The sequence below is a fragment of the Rutilus rutilus genome, assembly GCF_951802725.1.
Source record: "Rutilus rutilus genome assembly, chromosome: 23".
NCBI lineage: Eukaryota > Metazoa > Chordata > Actinopteri > Cypriniformes > Leuciscidae > Rutilus > Rutilus rutilus.
The window spans coordinates 19,173,610-19,191,360 of NC_140233.1; the positions used below are offsets into that span (position 1 = coordinate 19,173,610).

At 40.0% G+C, this 17,751-nt stretch overlaps 1 protein-coding gene across 4 annotated transcripts in view; it reads right to left on the bottom strand.

The window, feature by feature from the left end:
- Window positions 1–10,661, bottom strand: part of stra6 (signaling receptor and transporter of retinol STRA6) — a 28,434-nt gene extending 17,773 nt beyond the window's left edge. The window contains exons 1-5 of one of the 4 annotated variants that reach the window (XM_084397227.1): window positions 10,511–10,661; window positions 5,300–5,388; window positions 3,848–3,914; window positions 2,062–2,144; window positions 1,840–1,973 (exon numbers count right to left, since the gene is read on the bottom strand). In XM_084397227.1, coding sequence (XP_084253353.1) covers window positions 1,840–1,973; window positions 2,062–2,144; window positions 3,848–3,914; window positions 5,300–5,379 — 364 coding nt within the window. In that variant the 5' untranslated portion in view covers window positions 5,380–5,388; window positions 10,511–10,661. Of the gene's footprint in view, window positions 1–1,839; window positions 1,974–2,061; window positions 2,145–3,847; window positions 3,915–5,299; window positions 5,389–9,528; window positions 9,588–9,687; window positions 9,858–10,065; window positions 10,179–10,510 lie in introns of those variants that run through there. The other 3 variants (XM_084397226.1, XM_084397225.1, XM_084397228.1) reach the window with 3 other exon arrangements.
- Window positions 10,662–17,751: the final 7,090 nt, after the last annotated feature.

Below are 17,751 nucleotides of genomic sequence, written 5' to 3' on the forward strand. Positions count from 1 at the left end.
TAACTTTTTTATAAGTTATACAAGATTCAAGTCATTTTTTTAAGTCGGTTTAATGTCTTAAGTTGAAATTACTTAAATTTTTAAGTAAAATCAACTTGGATGTTTAAGGCAGCAACTTTCTTTTTTTTTTTTTCTTTTTTTTTTTTTTTACAGTATACCAAATGGTACCAGTCATTTAACATCTCATTTTCAAAGAACCAATAACTGTTAAAAGTCTGAATATCAATAAAATATTGGTCAAAACTACCATTATCTGTCTTTTTTTTTTGTGTTCAACTGTTACAGTGCTTTTATCAAATTTTTTTAGCACGATGCTCTGAGTCTCCATTTACATTCATTATTCTTTAGTATTTCTTCTTTTGTGTTCAAAGCAAGAAGGAAACTCAGATTAGGAACAATGGGAGGGGGAAGTAAATGATAGCAGAATCATTCTTTTAACCTCAGATTGCTCCAGGAGGATTGTGTACTCCAAGTTACTTTGAGTAAAATGACTACTTGCTTGATCATATGATTTTTTAAGCTTCGGAAACAGCAAAACATGTCATATGAAGAATGAGGAGAATAACAATAGTGTCCCATCCACACTAACAGACTTATGTCTCAAAATGTACCTGTTAAAGCACCAAATAGCAGCATTAAGAAACAAAAAATGCAGCGATAATCCAATTACAAAACACAACTAAGAAGGACTAGCAGTACAGGGGGGGGGGGGGGGGGGGGGGGGGTGATCAGGTAGGGTGCTACTTTTCATCCTCTTGTGTGAACTGAGCCTACTTTGGATAGGTGCCATCTTGTGAATAGAGAGAGTGTTCAATGTTCATTCGATAGCACCTGTGCAGGGTGAGCCACTATTCCCCATGAGATATCCCTGCAAACCGGTGAATTTCCCAAACACTTTGGTGGCCTGAACTCTTTCTAACAGCATTGATTTACATTATGATAAAAAAGAATCTCTTCTTTTTGAATCTTTAAAAGAGTAAGGTTAAGTCCAAAATGTTGGCGGATCAAGGTTAGCTCCTTGTGGGAATCAACCCAGCAACCTTCAGTATAGCAGTCGTGAGCCTTAACCACTAGGCCACATGATCAAATAATACACAATGGTAGTGATTTCTGGAGGGGATTTTGCTTTTAACTCTTTCCCCACCATTGACGTAAATTTTCGGCTTTTTGTGTTTTCACTGTTAAACAGTAGGGGGTGCTATGACATCTTCTGAAAGAGTACCGAATCTCCTGATCAAAACACAGACGAAAAAGAAGCAGAAACATGTAAAATAACGCAATAATCAACATTAAACGGCATTTAAATCAAAACTGCCTAATGTTACTGAATGAAATGTCGACCACAGGACCATGAAGCTTTGAACCCTACAAGTTTGATAAACGCACCCAAATATGAGGAAAATGTAATATGAGAACTAAACACTAAACTTGGTTAGGGTATTTATCTGAATAAATTATTTGGCAAAAAAAAGGTAAATTAAAATTACAGGTTTTATTTTACTATGAAAAATGCAAAAAGCTCACAGGAAAAAGCATGCATTCACTACAACATAACCAGTTATTAATATTTCATTGGTTCTCTCTTGCTTTCGCATGTTCATAATCTCTTTGTATGACAGCCTGGCCAAAAATCATGTCCACGCAATTTGCCATGTTTCATTTTTCACAATTTTTCCACAACTACAATATGCTTTACAAAAATCTTTAACACATGTTTAAACCATTTTGAATAAAGAGTGAAGATGTCAGTTTTCCTAGACCAGAAATCACTTTTGGCCACTACAGTCAATACTCACTCATGAAATATTCACACTAAATGCATTTCAACACTTCACGTACCTTTGTACACGGTGTCTTTAGTGAAAGGAAGTGGTTGGTGACTGAGGACCATTCCGATCAGCTTGCAGAAGAGAACTCCATACACAGCCACGGCAAGACCCTTGTGTTGTGTGTGGTCTAAAAAGTTTACTGGGCTGAAATAAAAACAGAAAAAAAAATTAATGTTGGTGGTTGCCAGGGTGTTGCTAGGGTGTTTGTTTACATGGTAGATGTCAAACTGACCTGAGTAAACCCGTGAGTCCCCTCTGATTGACACCCAACTTCTGTCGTCTGGCCAGGATGGCAAGAACCAGCATGACCACCAGCTTTGGACATAAAGAGAGGACAATCTGTCAGTCTTACACCCCCTTGACTTTCTCTAAAGGCCCACCAGAGCCTGGCGCTGCTGTGACGTCCACCTCTTCTTAACCTCTCCTGCATCACAGCTTCTTGGTTCAAATGAAAGCACAGACCCCCATGAAACAAGGGCAGAGCTGTCTCTGTTTCTGGTGTGAGTAAGTGCCTGGGGTCAGTGACCTGAAGTGACCTGTAACACTTTTAGGAAGCGTCACGGCCTAAGGTGACGCCTGAGTCCACATGGGTTCATCATAGTTAATTAGCATGTGGCTTTTTGTATCATATCAAAGAAAGCAAAAGGCTAGCAACTCAGTGGGAAGTCTGGCAGTTACAAAATGAATGACAACAAATGCATTGCATTCTTTTTTAATGGTTTCTTTACACAAGTGCTACGACAGCACTGTGGTATCAGGTGGAAATACTACGGTACTTTGTCAATGGTCAACTTACATGGACTAGTCAATGGAAAATGCTCATAACAAAATATAGGAATTAGCAGGGCTATTATAGTTAACTAAAACTAAAAGCATAAAATACTTTTCCTTACTTGAAATGAGAAACTTGAACTGAAATATAAAATATTTAAAAAGTACACATTTTATTTCAGCTAGTTGCCAATGCAAATTTCTCATTTTCAATTAGTTTAATGATGTACTAAAACTGAAAGGAAAATTAATAAAAACTAGTACTCTCAAATTGATTAATCGCAATTAATCGCATCTAACAAAAGCTTGTGTGTGAGACACACACACACATACTGTATATACACACTGTATATATAGATAGTCACACACACACATTCATATTATATATTTACAAACTTTTATGTTAGATGAGATTAATCGATTAGACAGCACTAATAAAAACTATCTATACATGTTTAAAAGAAAACAATACAATTACGTAAATTAATAACATTTTAACTAAAACGCAAAAAATTAAATTAAAACAGAAAATATAAGAATAAAAACATAATACTAAAATAACACTGGAGATTAGGATGGCTGATATAATGTCAATATGTTGTTTCTAGGGTGTTCTGGATGGTTGCTAAGACGTTTCTAGGGTGTTCTGAGTGGTTGCTAAGACGTTTCTAGAGTGTTCTGAGTGGTTGCTAAGACGTTTCTAGAGTGTTCTGGATGGTTGCTAAGATGTTGCTGGGGTGTTCTGGGTGGTTATTTATTAGAAAAATTCAAAAGAGCCCACCCCAAAATTTCTATGATATTACAATCCATGGATAATGTTGTTGTTTTTATAAGAAAATATTAATATAATAATAAATTAATAAATAAAAACTTATAAAACATTTACTTGTAAATGTAATTATCTATAATTCTTTTACAAATTATTTACTCAAGAAACCCACATACACCTAAGCACCCCCCCCCCCCCCCCCCCCCCCTCCCCCTCCAAGGATATTTCTAGATTTGGACACAAAAGTGCATCTCAGATTATCCAAATATTGTCAGTTTAATCATTCTGGCCAATATATATATTGGTCTATCACTAGTACTTTGATATTTACCATGGTACTGACTGATTACAATATTACAAGTACTCAAAGATACTGAATTTTGGACAGACCAATACAGAGAAAGAATACAAGGCAAAGACCAAAAGAGAAAATTGAGAATATGCAGAAAGAAGTGCATCTCATCAGAAGGGAACTCACAGATATTGCAGCAATGCATATGTGGAAGAGGCCTTCTTCAGCTGTGGGGTCACATGGTGGGATAACTCTGAAAATTTCACAAACACAGAGTATTTATCATAAGCTGGTGAGATCCAGGCCGATTACTCAACCTGCACACGCTCCCTCCTTTCCTAAGCAACAGACCATTACTAACAAGAGCACTTTTGCTGAACCTCTTCAAGTGAAGATTATTCATTTAAACCGATTGTCGTAGGTAATGTGACTGACGTGGAACGCCAGCACACGGATCCGATCACACTCCCAAGTAAACTGGAATGCTGGGATGGAATTAGGAAACCTCTAGATGAATGAAAAGGTCCTTATTTCATTTGATTTTACCAACAGAGGAAGTCTTGGACGAAGCTAATATGTGACGCATTGAAGTAACCCCATCTTCACAGTTTGGTGTCTTGTTGCCGAAAAGTCTCTTGCATATGTGAAAAGAATCAATGAGATCAAAAAGAAAATCTCGGCATGAATCGCAGTGATGGATGTGTATATCACTTTCAGCAGAAATATAATCAGATATGTTTACACACCTGTAGACTTGGAACCATATAATGTTCTGGGAAGTGCATTATGGGATGGCAACAAGACTATATGACAAGCAGCAATAAAGATAATATCTAATGAATATCTGATTACCTTACCCATGTTATCAAGATAAAATCACAAAACTAAGTTAATGTCTAAACCCAGCGGACCTATGAATGCACCTTATATATATGCAAATATATATTTTAGAAATGGGAATTATAATAACATAAAATACATGTATGTGTAATTTAGTATAAATTATAAAAACAATATATAAAATGAATAACTACATATACACTACTGTACAAAAGAAGTCTCTTCTGCTCTCCAAGGCTGCATTTATTTGATAAAAAATACAGTACATTTTTATTATTATTATTACAATTTGAAATATCAGTTTTCTATTTGAATGTTTTAAAATTGTATTTATTCCCGTGATGTCAAAGCTACATTTTCAGCATCATAACGCCAGTCTTCAGTGTCACATGATCCTTCAGAAATCATTCTAATATGATGATTTGCTGCTCAAGAAACATTTCTGATTATCATTATGAATGATGCAAACGGTTGTGCTGCTTAAACTCGATTCTTTGATGACTACAAAGTTCAAAAGAACAGCATTTATTTGAAATAAAAATCTTTTGTAACATTATAAATGTCTTTGCTGTCACTTTTGATCAATTTAATGCATCCTTGATGAATAGAAGTATGAATTTCTTTTTTTTAAAGATTATACATTTTACATGTTCGGTTATAATGATGCAAAAATGTATTACAAACGTAAGTGAAATACATTCAAATTGGAATTTTTTGCACATATAATGAATCACAACTATAAAACTAAAAACTATAAAATTGAAACATCTATAAAACACCAAAATTAAGAGTACTTACTCGACAGGAGGTTTGGTTGGCACTGCATTTTCGTACCATTCTGAGTAATCGTAGTATTCTTTCCCTGTTTCAGCACTCATGGTGCCAACCTACAGATGAAACAGAAGTTTCAGAGAGCTCCAATAACTTAGAGAGCAGCCCAAATCACTTTTTCACACTCCTCCGGGACACAAATTCGCTTCAGGATTGGGAAAGAAAAAAAGAAAGTTTCCTCCAAAGTTTGGCAGCTGGAAACTGCTGGTTTGAGTTCTGTTCCTAAAGTCTAATTTAGCCCCCTTGTTCAGGTGCCCTGTTACCACTGCGACCGAGAGCTGTGAGGAGCAATGTGACGGGTTCCTTTCTGGAGCATGCCAACCCAAAACGTCTTTACTTCAGCTTGGATCTCCTTTTCAGATTGGGGATTACCACCTCACTGGAAACCAGGAGAGAGAGAAAGAGAGAGAGGGGGTGAAAGCAATCCAGAGAGAAGTTTTCCTGATTTCCAGATGGGGCGACCGATCTCTCCTGCCACCTGTAGTTCAGAGCGATTAGGAGGACTTCCAAGGGCTGTCCTGTGGCTGGTATTGAGCGGTTGAATGAGCGCTGGACTTATAAAACTCAGCCAAAGCAGGCTGGAAGTGTGTGGGGGCCGAATGCTGACATATTCCAGTGTGATAACAGGGAAATTCATGTGTGTGAGCTTCAGTTATCAGGCTGTGGAGATTCCCAGAGGTGACTCAAAGTGTGAGGTATAAGGAAATCATTTCCATTAACCACACACATGATGAATTGACAGGCACGTGCAGAATCGAGTCAGGTGCGGTACGTTACACATTCTGAAAAAACTGTGAAATTTACGGTAAAATAACAGCAGTTGTGGTTGCCAGAACTTCACTGTAAAAAATAAGCTAGCAACATTTTAGGTTTTACTGGATTAAAAAAAAACGTAGGATATAACGTTAATTTTCCATTCTACTAAAGCACTAACTCTACTAAAGTCTTTATTAACTTTTTGAAGCGTCAATGTTTTGGCATCTCATAATTTGCATCTCAAACATAAATGAAAGTCAGAGTGGAACTTTAATTTTTAGGTGAACTAAATCTTTAAAATGGATAAATCCACTGTTGTCACGAACTAGGTTTAACTGAATTTAGAAACTTTTAGAAACTCCTCTAAATGTACAACATAACTGAACATTTAACACTTATATTAACTAACAACATATTTCCCTTTACTAATAAAAAAACATGAAATTATACTTTAATCCCTAAATTTACTTTTAAAGCAAAGCATGCTGGGAACTACAGATCCACTGCCAAGATAGTTGTCAACAAAAATGATTCATGTAGTTTTAAAACAAATGAACATTGTATAAAAAAAATGGTTATAAAAACTAAAATTTTGTTAACTTAATTAACTTTGGTAACTTAATTAAAATAAAGTTAACTAAACTTAATATTTTAAGTCAAGTACACACATACATACAAATACTTTAAGTAGAAACAACACATTATTTCTTATTCTAATGTTGAATTTTAAGTTGTGATAAATAATCACAGCTTTTTTTTTTACAGTGAATAAGTAAACGTCAGTTTTAAATATATTAGGTTGATTGAACACAGTTAAATTAAGTTGTGACAAAATGTTAAAAAAATCGTGTTACTTTAGCTTATTTTAATTAATTAGCCTAAACTGAACAAGAGGCAAAAAAAATATTTTTTGAGTGTACAAACTCCGATCACTTTGTCAGATTTAAAAAAGCACACAAAATTTTATATATAATATTTAGTTACCTCCTATATCCAATACAAAGATCTCCAGCCATATTAATGAAACTGAAGATCAGATTAGATACATTATCCACATTTCATTTTTTAATTATATCATAAAATGTTGCCATTAAAGCACAACAAAGAGAGTTCACTGTGCAATTATTTCAAGGCAGTTAATCTTCTATGAATGAATGCTCTGCTATGATGTAAGATGTGTTGCCACGCCCATTGCCCCACCCACCAACTGACCACACCCCCTTCACAAGCATGAGGGACCCTTCAGCTGCATATTAAACTGATTATACAGGGATTACAGTCAAATGCAATTTACAAATCCATTTCCAACAATGCTGAGAACTTCTCAAACAACTTCGTCCATCAGGAAAAACAAAGCAGGATTGACTAATAACAGTTGCAGAACAAAGAATGCTTTAAAGAGCTCTGATTACATCATGGAAATGTGCCTGAAAGGTTGCTTATATCTGGTTGGGAGAAGGTCAACGGTATTTTCCATTAAACACCTTTGTGTGGAAGGTTCTGACGCATCTACAGTAGTTTCCAAATAACATTGACAATGGATTCCGAAACCTACCTGATCTACCTAGAGATATGAGGCTAATTCCTTTCCTAGACTTCCTATCTTTCCTCTCCTATTTCAAAGAACCCAATAGCTATTCCAAAAAAAGATATAGTGCACCATTCACTGGAGACATGAAGTTATCTCACAGCTATATTTGTTTTCATAATGAGTCAGGCTGACACATGTAGAAACTTGATCTGTGAAATATCTCTCCTACCGCACCATTCACACCATATTACATACTGGACCAGTGCTATTGTAACAAATGACCCAGACAGAATTACACTGCAAAGCCCGACAATATCATGGACCGCCATTGTGGGTGGCCTTTGAAATGGTGTAGTGTGCTTAGAGGATTGATTCTGACATGGTTAAACCTAAATGGGATCCTGTCAGTGTCCACAGGAGCTCTTAACAAGGGTGAAACTGATTAAGAAGGCAACACCACGGAGCACACAACACAAGATGGATGCTGCCTGTAATGACTTCATATCAGCCACCATCACTCAAGGGCTCTGGGGAAAACCTACAGAGAAAACTGTCTCCATGGTGCTAACATGACCGTGCCATTGACAGTAAAGCTTTTAGAGGATAATGAAGGTCAGGTGACAACCGAGACCGCCATCGCATTAGCTGACAGTGCATTTCTAACTATTAGAGTTGTTGTTGGAGTTGATGAAGATAAAAGTATGAGAGACGTGAACGATGAGAACTGAAAATGGCACATCTAAGCACAATCTCATTTGTTAAGTCTTTTTCTTAACAAAATAATAAAACGGGGCCACACAGCTTTCACCAACCAATAGGCATATTTGAAGTGACTCTTTCTGTGTTGACTTATGGTGCATTTAAGTCATGTTGGAAATATAATATTTACAAATTCATGAATGCCTTCTCAAGTCGTATTTACCACTATAGTTAGCTTGGGATCATTTTAATACACAAGTTCCCAAGTTGGGCAGGCCATTAACTTTAAACATGGCGAAGGGGAGAACTGTTGCTGCTGTGACTGCTATTCTTTACTAGTTTTTCCCACAACAACTACTGTACATCACCTTGTCTTGTCATTTAAAGCAGTGCATATTTACATATATGAATAATCATTTGAGCCGTACTGTATGTTTCATACATGGCGAAAATAGCCTGCATTTGACCGAAATTCCATTGTCAGGAAGATGAGTATCTACATAGCGCAGTGAATGTTTTTATGGTTGTCAATGAATGAGATGCTAAATCTCATTTTGGCTTTAATAAGATTAATAAGATAAGAACTTGAATGCGATGAGTGTGTAATCACAACTTCAGAAGTGGGAACTAGGAAATTTCCGATTGCATAAATACTGGAATGCCCCTCCCCCTTTTAAAATAGCCAATAGGCTTTAGCTTACATCAAGTGCATCAACAATGCACAAACAATTTGCTATCATTACTCAGTTTTTTGGAAATGTATAAAATATAAAATAAAATGAAAAAATAAGAAAAATGTATGTCAGTGCATTAGAAATGGAATAAAAAACCTGTCCTAAGGCGATAAAAGCAAATTAAGCAAGTATATAGCAAATCTTAACTACTTTTTTCTTTATAGCCTATCATTCCAAAATGTAAACTATCCCTAAGCTCTAATCTGCTAAACGTGACTTAAGGCATGAAGATTTTATTTAACAGCACAATTTTCTGTAAAGCTGAAACATAATGTGTATTGAGCAAAGCTAAAGGCTACAAACAAAACTGACGACTTTATCTGCCAAATCGCATTACATTTTTCATTCAAATAGCATGTTAAATGTTCATTTTTTACATTTTCTGTGCAAAATATGTGTGTTATAAATTACAAACTATCATAATATTGTTATGGACTCGTCTCTTGTGAAAATGCAATTTTCCAATGCTAATCTACCTGTTGCCACAATACCAGGGTGTTGCTAAGGTGTTCTGAGAGGCTTTTAGCAAGTTGCTACTCAGTTGCTAAGGTGTTCTTTCAGGTTACCTGGCCCAAGGCAAAAGAAAGGGGAAAAAAAGCCCACCCCCAAATTTAGAGACATGGCTCACGTCTCACCTTCACCATGCATGGGATTTTCTCAACGTTTCATCGTCGAAAATAGTAAGTGTAATATCATCATTCAAGTTTGTAGCACAAAACGGCGTGACGCCAAAGTTAAGTTAAACGCCACAAACTAACGTTAGTTCTTCTTGAGGCGCATGCAAGGTGCAAGTGGTTTGTTACACGCCCAAATGATGCAATTGCTTTTGTTTATAATTATTAACGAGTGTTTGAGGATGTTACATGCATTGCATTGGTTAGCTTAATGTTAGGCTAATTAACATCGAAAGATAAGTAACGGATTTTTATGAATGAATGAATGACTCAAAGTGTTTTTTACTAGGGTGTTTTTTCAATGGCGCGTGTGAAAAGCAAGTTATTTTAATAACTTACCATCTCTTGACATCAGATGAAGACGCACACCTGACCTTTAAGTACAATTATGGATGATCCATCATCACATTGTGCATCTTTTGTCAATGGTGGCCCACGTGCATTCATACTCAAAACAATCGATAATTTATGCAACAGTTTCACTGACAATGATATATATTTTTTCCCGTGCTTTGTGTCTAATATGTTTATATTTACTTTGCGCATATATATTTTTAAATATACAGATCCATTTATTTATAAAAAAATATTTTTTTGTTGTTGTTGTGAGAAAGTAAAATGTTTTATTTACATTTTTCCAATAGTTTCCCAATTCCCAATCTTTTCCTTTCTCAAATTCGTTAAAAAAAATACAATACACACATTTTTTTTTTTTTCAATTAAAAAACAGAAACAATTTAACCATCAAACCAACTCCATTTTTAAACATCAAAAAATCACTTACCTTGAATCAAAGAGATGCAGTGCAAAATTCCTCCAAATGCAGTATATTCCGCAAGTTTCTTCAGCAAAGTGTATCACACACTTGGGCTACCTACTTTAACTTTTGCAATAACCATATGTTCAATGTTTTGAAAGTGGATAAGGATTTGTCTGAACACTGCATGCCTCTCGGCAGACTTTGACCCTTTTTTTGCAGTGGCCACAATATCTTGGTAACGAACTTCGGGAAGAAAAAAGACACAAGGAAAGTGCTGTTGTAAGATAGGACACCTCTTGGCTGAAGTTCAAAGCAGTGGCCTTTGATCACTGATACGAAACATCACCAAGGGAAATTGATACATGCTTTGCTCTGCATTCACATAGTATTGGATAGTTGGATCAAAGTTTTTTTGTGCAGGACTACAAACCATACAAAACATTTGTATCTTATTGCATTTGAACACAAACACATTTTAAAGACCATTGGATGAAGCTTTATAGTCCCTTGTTATTGTCTCTGGGAACAAGTAACCTTGCGACATCTGTTTACTCTTTACATCAAGCAGATTAGCCTTCTGACTTCAGCTATAGCAACAGAATAAAACGTATATATATATGCACTGCATGTTCTATATGCTGTGTAAACCAGCTGCAAGTTGCAACACTATAACTGTATTCTAACTAATGTGAACTTTTTTTTTCACAATTGTTTTTCTTTATCTTCTCTGATTATGCAGCGAGAATGGATCAAGATTGAATACCAGGAGCTGGATTTTGTTTTTGAGCGAGTGAATGTGAAGTTTAATCAGGTTAGGGTTAGGGGTTTGCGTTAACCCTAACCCTAACACTACGAGCCTATAAACCGAACACATAATATGCATTGCAGATGACGTCATTTTGTGTTTTGTAAGGAACGTGGCTCTATTGGCTATTTATTATATTGCAAAAAAATCGTTGCTAGGTTAGTGCCTACACAAATGCCACGGTAATTACTGGGGTCATGTATCTCCTTTTTTATATATTGGCATGCTAAGTCCTTCAGACCAGGTCTCAGGGAAGTCACTATACTTTCAATGATTCAATGAATACAATAAACCATTTTATAATATAGTATTTATTTTATGTCTTTTAAAGACAATGTGGATCTGGTTAATCCAGATTCAGACCATATGGACGGTGAACGCAAATAATCCAGATCAAGATCTTGAGGTTGAATCGCACACATCCGATGACAGTCCTTCGTCTTTCTCCTCAAAGTGCAATTCCTTCGCCTACAAAACAACCCGGGATCATTCCCGACTCCTTTTTGAGTGGCAAGCCAATCTTTCCAATAGAAGACACACCGCCACATTTACACACACATGTAAGTATCATTCTCTGTCCTCTTTCATAAATGCATAAATATATAGCTTCTAGTTTCTGAAGGTATGCCACTATGCGACATTGAATGATTGTGGAGTCTTGCACTCAGGGCTTCCAAAGCAGATTCACCCTCATTGGCCCCAACATTACGACCTGACACCCTGAAACCTCCAGGGTCGGGTGCCTAATTTCTGAGGCTTGCTCATTCTATTACTCTGCAGCAGTTGTAATCAATGGACCTTGCAACACTCAATTAGGGCTTAATTGGATTGATGCATGTTGCTGGTGAAATTGTCAGTCGCTTGTTCAGTCGAGGAGACAGAGATTATTACTGTCGACAAGCGTAACGCACAGAGCTTGAAGCAGCTGCTGTAGGTTTTATATACCCCTCTCAGAATCTGCTTTGAGTAATAAGAGACATCTTTATTTTTACAGACATTTAACAATATTTATTTCTGTACAAAATCCGCAGATTATATAGATATTTTAGAGAATATATCAGTGTTATTTTGGTATCATTAATATACTATTTATAGACCTTCTGTAGCCCCGCCCCTTTTCATGCTGCTCCTTGTGTTCTGTCTTGGTTGTATTTCCAGCATGAATCTGACGGATTTATGAATGAACCGCTCGTTTTCCCGGTCTACCTACATCTGCTTAAAACATTACAATGCCCATGATAGTTTTAGTTATCTTACGAGAGGTTCTCTCGTATTGCGTAAGTTGCTTACGGTACGGGTAAAGTCATCTTTTCTCGAGATATGAAGCCAAAAAATTATCCTTAATTTTTTTATTTATTGTCAACGCAGTGCAGCAGCTAGCAGACCTAGAGCGGGCTGTCTAGCGCGCTCATAGGCTGCCATGCGGCAACTGCAGCAGCCAACCACTGAGCCCCGCGTGATGTCACGCCCAATGGAGGGCCCTCACGCGTCAGAGCCCGCCAGAATGGGAGTGGCTTAGCGTATATAAGGAAGGGCTCGGGGGCTGCGACCCTGATTTTCATCTCTACGCATCACTGAATCCTGAGAGAAGCCACCGCCGTGGAATCAAGCGACTGGCAAGCAGAGGAAAGCGTCTGAGGAAGCCGGTCGTCTTCGCCGCCTTCAGCCATCCGTGCCTGCCGCGCTATCCGGCGACAAGTATCCTTTTCTGCTCTCTCTGTGTGTGTTCGCCGCCGTGACACTCTAAAAGAGCGAGAGCGTTTTTGTAAAATTCCTCGCAGTTCTTGTCGCTCTTGCCGAGCCCCGCTTAGCGCCGGAGACCGCCACGTGATCTGCGCTCTCTGCCACGGTCGAGAACATGCAGCCCTCACTCTCTCTTCGGGAGGCTGCATCCACTGCGAAGAGCTTTCAATGTCGACCCTGCGGGCTCGACTTGAAGTGTTCTACGCTGAAGCTGTCACTCCACCCGTCCCTGCTGGACCGCGCAGGAAGAAGCGCCGCTCCCTAGATCGCGCTCAGCCAGCCGTCACAGACCGCCACCCTCGCGGAGACCCCGGCCTAAGATCGCGCTGAAGCCCGAGCAGGCGAAGTCCTCCTAGCGGCCGCAAGGAGGAAGAGACGGCCGGACCACCGTCAAACTACCCGCTTGCCTGCACGCAACCGCTGTTTTTACGGCGACCCAGAGAAATCTCAAAAAGAGTGTAATGTCTGGTTATCCGGCTATTATTTTAAGTGTAGAAAATGTGCCCACGTCTCAGTGTTCACCCCTACACACAAGCACGATAACCCCCGTGTCTCTCACAGAGCCCACTCACATAAAGCCGGCGAATGCCGCTCGAGTGTTAAAAGTAGGAAATGTGCCCACGAACCCGTGCCCACACCTGCTCACTGCCCGCTCTGTCACACAGCGAGAGTTACCTCTTACCGGTCATGTTATGAAAGTAAGCCCTGTGCCCGCTCACGAGCGCTCACACTTACTGACAAACATTTTACCCCCGGCGCTACTCGCGACATCGTGTGTAAAACGACCAGCCATTGCTGTCAGCGAGCCGCCGTATTCAAGCACAGAGAGCGCGCACTCCGCGCTCATACCTCCGACTCAGGTTCTCGATCCCGCGAAGTGCGGCAATCAAAACCCGGAGGCCATTCTGCCCTTAGCTGTACATGCGGAAGCATAGGAAGCTATTCCAGGTGTGTCAGAATGGGTGCTGAGCACAGTAAAACAGGGCTATTCGCTGCAGTTTGCTCGCCGTCCCCCGCGCTTTCAAGCACGGACCGAGACGACAGTGAATACGGAAGTAGCACACCTACTTCGCGCAGAAATAGCGAAACTGCTGTGCAAAGGGGCCATAGAACCGGTACCTCCTTCTCTGAGCGAGTCAGGCTTTTACAGCCGTTACTTCCTCGTACCCAAGAAAGACTGAGCTCTAAGACCTATCTTAGATCTGAGATATTTGAATAAAGCTCTCATGAGAAGACCGTTCAAAATGCTCACAACCAGACAGATACTCACGCAAATTCGCCTGAGGGACTGGTTTATTTCACTCGATCTGAAAGACGCGTACTTTCAGATTCAGATAATACCCCGTCACAGGCCATTCTTGAGATTCGCCTTCGAGGGTCAAGTGTATCAATACACCGTCCTTCCGTTCGGCCTGTCTTTAGCACCCCGTACATTCACGAAGTGCATGGACGCGGCTCTCACTCCCCTGAGAAATCGGGGTATGCAAATTTTTAACTATCTGGACGATTGGCTGATTGTGGCACAGTCAGAGATAGAACTTATGTCTCACAGGACAATGCTTCTCAGCCATCTGGAAAGCCTGGGTCTTACGGTCAACTGGACCAAGAGCTCATTACTGCCCAGTCAGTCAGTCTCTTTTCTGGGAATAGAACTGGACTATGACGGCCCGCTTGTCGACACAGCGCGCGCGCCGTGTTCGACACCTGGACGCGTCTTTACAGAAGGGCACCACCGCTCCTCTGAAAACATTTCAGAGAATTCTGGGCTGTATGGTGTCAGCTGCAGCAGTGCTTCAGCTGGGCTTATTGCGTATGCGCCCGCTGCAACGCTGGCTGAACGCTCGAGTGCCTCACCGAGCTTGGGCTTCCGGCGGCAGACAAATCAGAGTGACTCAGAGCTCCCTGGTTAGCGGCCGACTGGTACCAGCAAGGAGTGACGATGGGAAAACCAGACCTGGTTCCCAGAGCTAATGCGGCTGTCACATGTAGCCCCATGGCCGATTCCGATGAGGAGAGATCTTCTCTCTCAAGCCGACGGCTCGATTTGGCATCCCCATCCAGAGCGCTGGTCTCTGCATGCATGGATAATCAACGGATACCCGTTGTCCTGCCAGAAGGGGTCGTGAACACGATCGCGCAGTCTAGAGCTCCTTCTATGAGAAGGCTATACGCGTCTAAATAGTCTGTGTTCTCCGCATGGTGCGCCGACAAAAATCTAGACCCACGTACTTGTGGGGTCTCGTGGGTACTTTGCTTCCTTCAGGAGCTGTTGGACGAGGGCAGGTCCCCCTCCACGCTCAAAGTGTATGTGGCGGCTATTGCAGCGCTCACAGTGCCAACGCGCGGCCAGTTAATAGGAAGGAACGAGCTCATCATCCGCTTCCTCAGAGGAGCCAGGAGGATGAATCTCCCGTGGCCCCCATCGGTTCCTATTTGGGATCTTTCTATGGTCCTAGAGGCCCTGAAAACACATCCCTTTGAACCCTTAGATTCTGTGGATCTAAAATACCTTTCGCTCAAAACCGTTTTTCTGATAACCTTGTCATCAGTCAAACGTGTGGGGGATCTACACGCGCTGTCTGTTAGCGCTGCGTGTCTCGAGTTTGGACCGAATGACTCTAAAGTCATCCTCAAACCAAGACATGGTTATGTCCCCAAGGTGATTGGCACTCCCTTCAGAGCGCAGGTCATCTCTCTATCGGCTCTGCCAGCATCCGGTAGCGAGGGCGATAATAACCTCCTCTGCCCTGTCAGGGCGCTGAGAGTTTACATTACGCGCTCCGCCGCCTTCAGGCGCTCGGAGCAGCTCTTTGTTTCGTTTGGTGGGCGCACCAAGGGTCTCGCCGCCTCGAAACATAGCCTGTCCAGATGGATAGTGGACGCTATCGCAGCAGCTTATGCGTCGAAACACCTGCAGTGCCCTCTGGGCATCAGGGCTCTAGAGGCATGGCCTCTTCGTGGGCTTGGTCCAGCGGGATTTCTATTCATGACATTTGTATGGCGGCAGGCTGGGCCTCCCCCTCTACATTTGTTAGGTTTTACAACCTGGAAGTTCCCGCCTTGCAGGCTAAACCTTTGTCAGTCTAAGCGATGTGTATGTTCTTCCCAGAGTGTTCGTGTGCAGGCTACTCTCACGTGACTTAGCTCTCCTGGTTGAGCTGCACTACAAGGGTTGATGTTCTTGATATAGACCGGCAGCGCCGCTCTGTATCCCCCTACGGTGTGCTTATGTACATGTGATGGCCTGCATTGCTGGCCGCCTGATTCCCACTTATTTGTGTTCCCCGGGTTTCCCCTGGGACTCATGTAGTGGATGCTCGGCGCGCACGGCGTTGACAAGGAGTTCCCGTAGCGTAAGCAACATACGCAATACAAGAGAACCTCTCGTAAGAGAACGTACTCGGTTACCTAATGTAACCTCGGTTCTCTCTAGAAGAGGGAACGAATATTGCGTAACCTGCCGTGCTCGCGCCTCGAGCTGATTTCGCTTCAGTCGATGAAAACCAGGGTAGCAGCCCCCGAGCCCTTCCTTATATACGCTAAGCCACTCCCATTCTGGCGGGCTCTGACGCGTGAGGGCGTGGGCGCCCACCATTGGGCGTGACGTCACGCGGGGCTCAGTGGTTGGCTGCTGCAGTTGCCGCACAGCAGCCTATGAGCACACTAGACAGCCCGCTCTAGGTCTGCTAGCTGCTGCACTGCGTTGACAATAAATACAAAAATTAAGGATAATTTTTTGCCTTCATATCTCGAGAAAAGATGACTTTACCCGTAGCGTAAGCAACTTACGCAATACTCGTTCCCTCTTCTAGAGAGAACCGAGGTTAAATTAGGTAACCGAGTACGTTTTAATTATTTTAGTACTTAAGTTAAACTAAATGAAAATTAGAACTGTTGATATTTTTTAATTTTTTATTTCAGTTAATGTTTCTTTTATTTTAAGTAATTACTTTTTTTTATAGTTTTATAACCTTACATAATTTAATATAATATAATATAATATAATAATATATAATATAGAATTAGCTACCACAAACTTTAGACTATTAATATACTATTTATAAAGTGTAGTAGTATTAAGTCTATTACATTAATTTAGTAATTTTGTTTTTTGTCATTTTGTTTTTGTCACGTCTATATAGTTTTTATTATTTTTTATTTTAGGTTCAGTTTACATTTTTTTTTAGTACTTAAGTTCTTAGTACTGAAATTAGAAATGTAGATTTTTTATATGTTTATTTTATTTTAAGTAATGAAAATGTTTTTTTATAGTTTTAGTATTATTTTGGGTGATTATTATTAATAAATGAAATAATGTATTGTACATTAGTGTCTTTTATGATACGGCTGCTGCCATTCAATTAAAAGCAGTATGTTTTAAGGAGTTTTAAGCACTCCACTTTGCATTATGTGTAACCACAATCTTTACCTGTGGTAATATAACTTTTTTGTTTTTAAATATGACCGAAAAATGCATCAGAGAATATATAAAACAGCTTAATGTTCAAGCTTATGTCAGTGGTTGTTTCTGCTTAAAACTGCACTCTGTTAGCAGCACATAGAGAGATTTTCAGACATGATATAGCTGCCTTGACAGCCAAGGCTGATTAGATTTTTTTAAATGGTCACTAGACATAAAAGAGGGGAAATCAATTTTAGTCAGTGTGGATGATTTGTTCAGTGATTTAGCATTGTTAAAGAGAGCGCGAGTGTGGAT